Consider the following 12,062-nt stretch of genomic DNA (forward strand, 5'->3'; position numbering starts at 1 on the left):
GCCAGGCCTCCCTGTCCATCACCAACTTCCAGAGCCTATTCAAACTCATGTCCATCGCGTTGGTGATGCCATCCAATCATCTCATCCTCTGTTGTCCCCTTCTCCTCCCACCTTCAATCTTTCCCAGCATCAGGGTCTTTCCCAATGAGTCAGTTCTTTGCATCAGGTGGCCAAAGCACTGGAGTTTCAGCTTCAGCATCAATCCTTCCAATGAACATTCAGGACTGATTTCCTTTAGGATGGACTTGTTGAATTTCCTTGCAGTACACCACAGTTAAAAAGCATCAATTCATCTGCGCTTAGCTTTCTTTATAGTCCAACTCTCACACCCATACATGACTACTGGAAAAACCATAGCTTTGACTAGATGAACCTTTGTTGGCAAGGTAATGTCTCTGCTTTTTAATATGCTGTCTAGGTTGGTCATAGCTTTTCTTCCAAGGAGAAAGTGTCTTCTAATTTCATGGCTGCGGTTACCATCTGTAGTGATTTTGGAGTCCAAAAAAATAAAGTCAGCCACTGTTTCCCCATCTATTTGACATGAAGTGATGGGACCGGATGCCATGATCTTAGTTTTCTGAATGCTGAGTTTTAAGCCAACTTTTCCACTCTCCTCTTTCACTTTCATCAAGAGGCTCTTTAGTTCCTCTTTACTTTCTGCCATAAGCGTGGTGTCACCTGCATATCTGAGGTTATTGATATTTCTCCCGGCAATCTTGATTCCAGCTTGTGCTTCAGCCAGCCCAGCGTTTCTCATGATGTACTCTGCATATAAGTTAAATAAGCAGGGTGACAATATACAGCTTTGACATACTCCTTTCCCAATTTGGAACCAGTCTGTTGTTCCATGTCCAGTTCTAACTGTTGCTTCTTGACCTGCATACAGATTTCTCAGGAGGCAGGTCAGGTGGTTTGGTATTCCCATCTCTTGAAGAATTTTCCACAGTTTATTGTGATCCACACAGTCAAAGGCTTTGGCATAGTCAATAAAGCAAAAGTAGATGTTTTTCTGTCCTGTCCTGCCTTAATTTCCACACCTTTATAATGGAGATAAGTACTTCGAGAATGGCTCAGTGAGGAACTCAGAAAAATCCTCTTCCTAAAAAGCAATAATCAAGCTGTAAAACAAAGTTGTCAAAACCATCAGAGCCCTGGTATACAAAACACTGAGAGGTGTTTACTTAAGAAAAATTATTGAACTTCAGTGACAGCAGTAAGAATCAGTATTTCCCTGATTACTATTGTGTTTGAGCATATTTTCATATGTTTGTTGACCTTTGGATATTCTTTTGTGAAATCCCTGTTCAAGATTTGTCCATTTCTCTATTAAGCTGTCTGTACTTTCCTTACTGATTTACTGATGCTCTTCATAGATTCTGAATATGAACCCTTTGTCAGTTATGTGTATTATAAATATCATCTTCCATCACGGGTTTCCTTTTCAATGTTTTACCTCTTAAAATTAAGAAAAGATGCTCTTAACTTTAGCACTGTGCAATTTATCAATCATTTCCTTTATGGCCAGTGCTTTGTGATTCCCGCCGAGAAATGTTTGCTTATCTTCAAGTCCATAAAGATGTTTTCCAGATCATCTTCTAGCTGATTTATTATCTGACTGTTATATTTAGATCTACAATCCGCCTGGAATTGATTTTTATGAATGGTGTGAAGCAGGAGTCAAGTTTCAAATTTTGGGATCTACTCTTGAAAGGAATTTCTTGAACAGCCTCCCATGTCTTAGGATATGGAATACATTTACAAAAATCTGCAAGACCCTTAGTGACCCAGTCCCAACCTACATCTTCTGTTTCAAATACCCTCTCTCAAAACCAGTCTTCCTTGGTATCTTTCAGCTTCCCAGATTGATCATTCAGTCCTCGTTCCTCTCCAGGCATCTGCACGCACCATTCCTTGGTGCCCAGAACACTCTTTTTCGGGCGCCTGTGCTAGTTCTACTCACTCTTTCTAAATGGATTCTGACCTCGTCTCTCATACAACTTGTCCTTTTTGTTGCTACCCATTTGTCTTCCTACCTAGACTGCACACTGAGTGAGGATTGACTCTGCTTCTCTTGTTCACTGTTATTATGAATCCAGCATTAACATAATGACTGCCACATAACAATGTCCAAAAATCTGGGATGGATAAACACATGGCCAAACTCCTCTATTATTTGGCCTCTGCCTCATATTTTACTGCCGACAGACACCAGCCCCAGTTGTGCACACAAACCACATCTTTTTTTCCAAGTCCTCTTGCTGTTAGACCTTTCACATTCTTTCTTCTCCTTTTCTGCTATCCACCATCTGTCTTTTCTCTACTTGCATGCACGCATATGTGCTGAATTGTTTCAGTTGTGTCTAACTCTTTGCGACTCTATGGACTGTAGCCCACCAGGCTCCTCTGTCCATGGGATTCTCCAGGGAAGAATATTAGAGTGGGTTGCCATGCCCTCCTCCAGGGGTTCTTCCTACCCCATGAATCAAACCCATGCAGGAGAACCTGCATCTCCTGCATTGGCAGGCAGGTTCTTTATCACTAGCACCACCTGGGAAGCCCTTTTCCTTACTCATCCCATTGCAATTCTTTTTACTCTTTATGTCTCACTTTAGATGTCACCTCCTCCAGGAAGCCTTCCCTAATTCCCCAAGTACAGATTCAGTTCAGTTCAGTTCAGTCGCTCAATCATGTGGGACTCTTTGCGACCCCATGAATCGCAGCACGCCAGGCCTTCCTGTCCATCACCAACTCCCGGAGTTCACCCAAACTCATGTGCATCAAGTCGGTGATGCCATCCAGCCATCTCATCCTCTGTCGTCCCCTTCTCCTCCTGCCCCTAATCCCTCCCAGCATCAGGGTGTTTTCAAATGAGTCAGCTCTTCACATGAGGTGGCCAAAGTATTGGAGTTTCAGCTTTAGCATCAGTCCTTCCAATGAACACCCAGGACTGGTCTCCTTTAGGATGGACTGGTTGGATCTCCTTTCAGTCCAAGTGACTCTCAAGAGTCTTCTCCAACACCACAGTTCAAAAGCATCGATTCTTCGGCGCTCAGATTTCTTCATAGTCAAACTCTCACATCCATACATGGCCACTGGAAAAACCATAGCCTTGACTAGATGGACCTTTGTTGGCAAAGTAATGTCTCTGCTTTTTAATATGCTATCTGGGTTGGTCACAAAGATTGGCCTTCCCTAAATCCCCAAGTAGATTTGGCTCTACCCTTGCATATCCTTGTCAGAGCACTGATTAATTTCTATTGTAATTGTTTCCTCATTTGTCTCTAAGAGGATAAGTTCCGAGTCTGTTCATCACTATCTCACTAGAGCCTAGTAAGTGTTTGGTGCTGGGCAGAAGCTTGTTAAAGCAGGAAACGTGGAAGACTTCACAAAGAAGTTGTCAGTTAAGCTGAAAAGTCATATTGGATAAGAGATATGACAAGTTAGTTGTGTGTTGACAGGAGGTGATATGTTCCTTATAGGCAATTATCAACTGATAATTATCAACTTGTAGGAAATGTCTAGGGTTGCTGCAAAAAAAGGAAGTGGCAGAAAATGAGATTTGAAAGATATAGCCTTTAAAAGACTTTGAAAGATACAGACTACTGTGCACATACCCAGGACTTCCCTTGTGGCTCAGACGGTAAAGCGTCTGCCTACAATGCAGGAGACCCGGGTTCGATCCCTGGGTCAGGAAGATCCTCTGAAGAAGGAAATGGCAACCCACTCCAGTACTCTTGCCTGGAAAATCCCATGGATGGAGGAGCATGGTAGGCTACAGTCCATGGGGTCGCAAAGAGTTGGACACGACTGAGCGACTTCACTTGGTCTTGGTGCATACACCATATCAGGGAGTTAATGTCATTCTATACGCACTGAGCATCTACTGAAGGATTTTAAGGAACAGTTGTGCATGATGAGTTATGCACTTAAGTATGTCCCTCTGAGGAAAGTATTAGGAATGAATTGACTTTGACAATACTAAAGCCAAGAGAAAAATGACAAGTCTATTTCAATAGACCAGGCAAGAAAAGAAGGCTGAATGAAAAATAGTTACAGAGGGGCTATAGAGAGTAGAAATTATCTGAGATATATCAGAATAGAGAGGATACAAGCCTGATGACAGGTTCCCCAGGAGGCCATGCTACAGACTTCAGTACTCTTGCAAATGTTTTATGTCATCTTTAAGGTAGCTAAAATCTCCCTTTAAATTACTTCTGAGGATGAAGGTTTATATGCAAGCCTCTCCTTCCAAGGAAGGAGGAAATCCACAAAAGGAGTCTCAAAAGAAGGATGAATATATTCAGCAATGGTTGTAAAGAAGGAAACAGTTGGGGGATTAGACAATTATTCAGGATTTAATGCAGCACTGATAACCGGTTTATTTCAACACTCCGAGCTCCCACGCAAGGAATTCCATTGCTCTTCCCAGTTACCAACCTCTCTCTCCTTCCTTTCACTCTATATCATGGGCTTTAGTTTATCTTTTCTGATGCTTATCAAGGCTGGGCTTCTCCTTGGTATCCCGTATCTTAGAGTTACTGGGTACTGATTTTACCTTCGCTGTGTCTTTCAACTCCTCCTCTTTCTGTAAGATGTAGTTTTGTCTGGTGTGTACTCTCTCATACATTCACGCATGTGTATGTACATATTTATAGGCCACGATTAAAATACTTCTAGGAAGGAATATGATGCAAGTGAAGACCTTTACAAGTGTGATCTCAGACAGTTCCATCATCTCTCTAAGCCTCAGGTAAGAAATAAAGATAATCACAGGCCCTCCTGCATTGGATTGTGAGAATGAAATGAGATAATGAAAGAAAACATCTAACTTGGTATATGGGACACAGAATTCGGGAGATGGAAAACAATGTCACCTGGCTCCTCCATCCCAACACAACAGGTTTCTTAGAGGCGTGTGACACAGACCAACGCTGTTTATTCCCAAGGAACTGCCAAGAGCAGAGGTCAGCTCACTTTTTCTATTGAAGGGCCAGACAGTACAATTTTCAGCTCTTGGGCCATATCATCTCTGCTGACGCTACTTATCTCTGCTGTTGAAGCACAAAAGCAGTCGTAGACAATAAGTGAACAATGAGCATGACTATGGTCCAATAAAGCTTCTTAAAGACAGGCAAATCTGGCCTGCAGGTGCTGGTTTGCTGACCTCTGACCTGGAATGACTCGCTCATTGGAATGAACAAGGTTGGTGGCAATGGCAGGTGTTCTGAGATTTAACCTAATATCCTTGCTTCCAATGCAAATACTTTTTCTCTTCTCCTGTACGTGGTGAAATTGAACTTATTCTTCAAGGCTTAACTCAAGCATTATCTCTTCTGTAAGGCTTTTATTGACTTTGCTCCCCAGAAAGATGAGGAAATAGGAAGACAACCAGATAAGAAATAGATTTATCAAAACCAAAGGAGAAAAGAGTTGCCAAGCATGTAACAGATGCTTAATGATGTCTGGCTTATATTGACTTATTTTCAAAGCATGTTCATTAAACTTGGATTTAAATTCAAGTCTCCAAATATTTATTGAACAATTTTTTTCTGAAAGACAATACACTGATTTCCAGTAATACAAATGAATGCCAGATAGGCTTGGGGTCTGTCTGAATATCATATGAGTTGATTACATTTTAAAATTTAAAAGGATGTTTCCAAACATCAAAATGTCTGTATTTGATCTTCCAATGCTAAGTTTTCTTACCGCCTGTTTTCTCTCTGCCCATGATTACATCAGGGTAAATTCTATCTACTTTCCTTAGATGAGGGAAAAAGAACTTTAAGACTTCAAATGCATCAGATACTGTTTCATTTGTATCCGAGGCATTCACTTTCTTCTCAACTGAAAAAGAGAAAAGATAGGGTTTTTGAGTTCACAACTATAGGGATTCTTCTCTTTCCAGTACAATTTTTTAACATAGTAGTTAATAAGTTAATTCACGATTAATTAAGTATTCAATATATAGGATACACACTATTAACTGTGAATTAACAACATCGTAAGGCTATAAAATACAGCTCAAAGATTATTGATTCATGTTTATTTTAAAGTGAAAGTGTTAGTCACTCAGTCATGTCTGACTCTTTGTGACCCCATGGACTGTAGCTCACCAGGCTCCTCTATCCATGGAATTCTCCAGGCAAGAATACTGGAGTGGGTTGCCATCCCCTTCTCCAGGGGATCTTCCCAACCCAGAGATCAAACCCAGTCTCCTGCATTACAGGAGGATTCTTTACCATCTGAGCCACCAGGGAAGCCCATTTATTTTCAAGGTATTTAATGAAAATCTAACACTATGAGTGACACAACCAGAGGCTAACAGAACAGACGGTTCCAAACGAAGGAAGTAGAACTGAAACATGCTCTAACTGGCCTGCTCTACCACTTTAACATCACATCATCAAAGCCTGGATTTTTATAACTTTATTTTCAAGCCTCTCAACATTTAATGACTCCACTCATTCAAATTTGCCCCATCATTCTGAAAAAGAAGAACAAAGTTGAAGGACGTACAGTACCCAATTTAATTCATAATACATACTACAGTAATCAAGGCGGTGGAGTACTACCGAACAAACAGATACACAGACCTATGGAACAACAGAGATACAGACATAGATCCACACAAATATGGCCAACTGATTTTTGAAGAAGATGTACAGGTAATTGCAGAAAGAAAAACCTTTTTGATATATGATTCTAAAACACTTAGACATTCACATGAAAAAGACTGAACCTTGCATTTCTCTAATAATTAGTGATGTTGAGCATCTTTTCATGTGCTTCTTGGACATGTACATCTCCTTTGGAGAGATGTCTATTTGGTCTTCCACTCATGTGTAAAATAGATACCTAGGGGGAGGCTGCGGTATAGCACAGGAAGCTCAGCTCGGTGCTCCGTGATGACCTCAGTGGGTGGGAGGAGGGGAGGGAGAGAGGTCCAAGGGGAAGGGGATACATGTATACATATAGCTGATACATTTCATTATACAACTGAAACGAACACAACTTTGTAAAGCAATTATACTCTAATAATAAAAACTGTGGTGTTTGAATGTGGTGTTGGAGAAGACTCTTAAGAGTCCCTTGGGTTGCAAGGAGATCCAACCAGTCTATCTGAAAAGAAATCAGTCCTGAATATTTATTGGAAGGACTGACGTTGAAGCTGAAACTCCAATACTTTGGCCACCTGATGCGAAGAGCTGACTCATTTGAAAAGACCCTGATGCTGGGAAAGATTGAAGGCAGGAGGAGAAGGGGACAACAGAGGATGAGATGGTTGGATGGCATCACCAACTCAAGGGACATGAATCTGAATAAACTCCAGGAGTTGGTGATGGACAGGGAGACCTGGTGTGTTGCATTCCGTGGAGTCTTCTCCAACACCACACAGTTCAAAATATCAACTTTCTTGATGCTTTCTTTATAGTCCAACTCTCACATCCATACATAACTACTGGAAAAACCATAGCTTTGACTATATGGACCTTTATTGGCAAAGTAATGTTCCTGCTTTTTAATATGCTTTTTAATATTCAAAACTCAACAACAAGAAAAAACTACTCAATTAGAAATGTGTAAAAATCTGAATAGGAATCTCATCAAAGAAGATATATGGAGGGCCAAGGAGCACATAAAAAAGTTCAACATCATTAGTCACCAGAGAAATACACCTTAAAACTATGAGAGGCCATGACACCAGAAAGGCTATAATTAACTAGAGTGACTGTGACTCTCATACATTGATCCAAAATGACACAACCACTCTGATAAACATCTTGGCAGTTTCTTATAATGTTAAACATCCACCTATCATATGCCCATCAATCCTAGATATTTATCTTAAAGAAAGGAAAATTATCTTCATACAAAAAAATCTGTACATGAATGCTTATGACAACAGGTAGTTGCAATCACCAAAAAACAAAGAAACCTGAAAAACAATCCAAATGTCTCTTAATTGGTGAAACAAACTCTCCACTGCACATCCATACAGTGGAATATTACTAAGTAACTAAAAGGCAACAAACAATCAGTCGCATAACAACTTGGATGAATCTATGCTAAGTCAAAGAGTCCATAAAGGTTATACACTGTGTGATTCCATTTGTATGGCATTCTGGAAAATGGAAAACTATGAAGAATTGATCAGCGGCTGCCAGGGGCTGAGTTCAGGGGAGGTACTGGATTACAGAAGGGGAAGCAGGAGGCAGAACTTTTCATCCTGAAGAAATGGAGAGCCAAGGAAAGTTGATTTGCAGGACAGTGTAGCCTTCACTTTGGCTAACGTGAGCATAAACAGGTGGGGACAAGAATGGAGAGAGAAAAGGGGAAAAAAGATGTTAGCAGTCATTCAGATGAAGCATGAAAGGAGCCTGATTCGGGTAGTAGAGATGGTGACAGAAAAATGTGGATAGATTTGTGAGATATACAGGATTATGAATCAATAGGACTGCTCACTGACAGTCATGAGAGAAGTATGCTAGAGGAAGAGGAAGGATTCAGAGAGGATGTGCAGGTTTCTGGCTGCTTCTGTCAGATGGATCACAGATGGCGGCACCGTTCACAGAGACAGAAACTAGAAGAAGACCATTTTTGAGGTACAGGTGAGAGGAAATTTATCAGTGATGTCTCTTACCGTACTTTTGCATATTTCATAGTAAAAGAATGAGTACTGATTTAGTTATATCTACTGGAAACAAATGCCCTAAAATCAGAAAGCATAAAATCTAAATTTCCAAACACAAAACATTACACAACAAACCACCATACACAAAACAAAAACAATGCAAACCTGCGTTTTGTGCATCACGTTCTTTCTCTGAAATGTCAAGTTTCATTTCCTTGAAGGCATTAAGCAACTCTTGGCGATTTCTTTCTGTTTTGTTTTTTAAGCGTAGTATACTTTCCTTAAACTCCGAAATATGGTTTCTACAATTAGTTAATTGATTACCTACAAAGAAAACATGTAGATATTTATACATGTAGCAATATCATATAATTTTCTATAATATATGGGCTTCCTAGGAGGTGCCAGCGGTAAAGAACCCACCTGCCAACGCAGGAGACATAAGAGACGCAGTTTCGATCCTAGGCAATATCATACAATTTTCTATAACAAAATGTAAAGTATATACTTCAATACAGTTATATATAACACTACATTTATATGTATGTGTGTATGTATATAGTCCCTGGAGAAAGAAATGGCAACCCACCCCAGTGTTCTTGTCTGGAGAACTCATGGACAGAGGAGCCTGGCAGGCTTCATGGAATCACAAAAGAGCCAAACATGACTTAACTACTGAACAGTAACAACATATATAGTGCTGTGCTGTGCTTAGTCGCTCAATCGTGTCTGACTCTTGTGACCCCATGAACTGTAGCCCGCCAGGCTCCTCTGTCCATGGGGTTCTCCAGACAAGAATACTAGAGTGGCTTGCCATGCCCTCCTGCAGGGGATCTTCCCAACCCAGGGATCAAACCCAGGTCTCCTGCAATGCAGGCGGATTCTTTACCAGCTGAGTTACCAGAGAAGCTCATATAGTGCTATATACATATATGTACATGTATACATAAAAAAGAATGAAGTGTTAAAAATGGTAATATCTAGAAGGGGAGATTATCAATAGTTTTTGCTTTATTATTTTGTGCTTTTCTGTATTTTCCAAATTTTCCATTTTGTGCATGTATTAGATTTGAACTTATAGGGAAAAGCAAGTAAAGGCAAAAAATTCACTTCTAGGAATTTTTCTGAAGAAAATGACCAGAAATATGTACACAGATTTGGCTCTAAGGATATTCAACATAAGCAGCATTATTTATCACCGTGAGAAAACTGAAAACAACCATAATGCCCAGGGATGGAAGTATCCTAAATAAATTACAGAATACCTTTTAAGAGTTCTGGTGGCTCTCATGGCCCAATATTTGTGTGACGCTGGGCAAGCTACTTAATTTCTGTTAGCCTTTGTTCCTTCAGGTGCAAATGATTATTTCCGTTTAGCAAGGAAAGTACATTAATATAGTAAAAAAAAGTGTACAAGTTTATATTTTGTTCATATACAACCTTTGGTTTGTTGAATCACTTTTTATTTCTTATTTTCACAAAATTTTTTGTTCCTAAAATCATTTTCATTATGTCTATAATCACACAAAAAAATTAAGAAATAAAAAATTAAACACCTTTTATTTGTCAAGTACTCCTTGTCCATGGAAATATAAAATAGAGATGGTCAGTTCTGGCTTTCAGGAAGTTTATAGGCTGATTGATAGAACTAAATTAGTGACTGAAATTTCTGATATTATAGACTCTCTTCTCCTTAGGTTTTAACTAACTAAGCACACACGTTGATAATATCAGTTCCAAACAGGGACTGTGAGCTTTATTCGCGGCTCTGACAATGGGATACTGCTAATGCGCTGGGATGTCCTATTTGCCCACCCAAGTTACCCCTGCTCTCGCCTCACTCCTGAAACAGGAGGTGGACAACAGTCAGGCCACATCCACAGGGCGGATGACTTGCCACGTGTGCCTACTACTCAGGAGCAAAGAGTAGACAGGAAGCCCATTCCTTCTTTCAGACAGTTACTATAAGAGGACAAGCCAGAGATGGCCCAAGTTGGCTTTTTAAGGAAGCAGTTCTGCCACGTTGTTAATCTGGCCCACTGATGCTAGGTCTGAACAATCTCACTATTCAGGAGAACCCTCAGTATTCTGAGAAATGTAATGAGCTGCTGGGCGAAGTTCCAAGGGTTCCCTTTCAAATGCCCTCTCTAGGAGGGTGAAATGAAAGATACCCCCTTAAGGAAATATGGGCGGAGAACAAGTCCAACCCCTGGCATGCAATGCCAATAGTATGCACAGAGAGCAGTGAGACGGTTAGGGATGGGAGGGGAGAGCAGGCTGGGGAAGGATTCTGAAGGATGAGATCGCTCACTGACTCTTGAAGGAGCTCGAGTTATTAGACAGTCAAGGAAACAGGGAAAGGTACTCTGTTGGAAAGCAGTGTGAAAAGGCAACGAGGCATTCAAAAATACAGTCTCTACAAACCCAGAAGCTGTTCATTATTTCAGGACAACACAGGGAAAATTCATAGTGAAGGTAAAAAAGGATCTCATTATACTGGTCTTTTTGACAAGCTATGATAAGGAGCTTGAACTTTTTCATATGAACCAGTGTTTCTCAAACCTTTCTTCTATAAAACCTCTAGAGGACTTCCCTGGTGGTCCAGTGGTTAAGACTCCAAACTTCTAATACAAAGGGCATGGGTTTGATCCCCAGTAGAGAACTAAGATCCCACATGCCATGCAACTTAGCCAAAAAATATGTATTAAAAAAAAATAAAACACCTCTAATGGCAGTGAATTTGAAGAAAAGGGACACAGGGGGAGGTATAACTTGAAATGCCCACAACATTCATGGAATTTCTGTAACATTTCTTTAAAATGTGGGCAAATTTTGTAGCCCATTCCACAGCACATATTTGTTTTAATATAAAGATAATGGAATCACTCGTTTTTCTTTGGGTAACTTTATACATCTTAGAACACCACTACAGACTATCATGGGAACAACTATCTCAATTGTGAAGCATCACTGAAGACTATTAGGTAATCACTACCTAATAGTTTTAGAAAGATCATTCTGATGACCCCATTGAAGATTGTTTCAGGAAAGCAAAACTAATGCCAGAGAAACTATCAGTTAGGAACCGATAGTGATATTAGTTTCAAGTGAGAGATGATAAAGAATAAACCAGGGCACAAAGGGAGAAGGCGATGGCAACCCACTCCAGTACTCTTGCCTGGAAAATCCCATGGACAGAGGAGCCTGGTAGGCTGCAGTCCATGGGGTCGCTAGGAGTCGGGCACGACTGAGCGACTTCACTTTCACTTTTCACTTTCATGCATTGGAGAAGGAAATGGCAACCCACTCCAGTGTTCTTGCCTGGAGAATCCCAGGGACGGGGGAGCTTGGTGGGCTGCCGTCTATGGGGTCGCACAGAGTCGGACACGACTGAAGTGACTTAGCAGCAGCAGCAGCAAAGCACAAA

General features: G+C 40.6%; 1 protein-coding gene across 1 annotated transcript in view; it reads right to left on the reverse strand.

The window, feature by feature from the left end:
- Positions 1-12,062, reverse strand: part of MGAT4D (MGAT4 family, member D) — a 49,984-nt gene that overhangs the window by 30,240 nt on the left and 7,682 nt on the right. The window contains exons 2-3 of the mRNA XM_010830315.1: positions 8,801-8,959; positions 5,710-5,847 (exon numbers count right to left, since the gene is read on the reverse strand). Of these exons, the coding sequence (XP_010828617.1) occupies positions 5,710-5,847; positions 8,801-8,959 (297 nt within the window). The remainder of the gene's footprint in view (positions 1-5,709; positions 5,848-8,800; positions 8,960-12,062) is intronic.

This window comes from Bison bison, unplaced genomic scaffold, assembly GCF_000754665.1.
Source record: "Bison bison bison isolate TAMUID 2011002044 unplaced genomic scaffold, Bison_UMD1.0 scf7180017864517, whole genome shotgun sequence".
NCBI classification, from domain to species: Eukaryota; Metazoa; Chordata; class Mammalia; order Artiodactyla; family Bovidae; genus Bison; species Bison bison.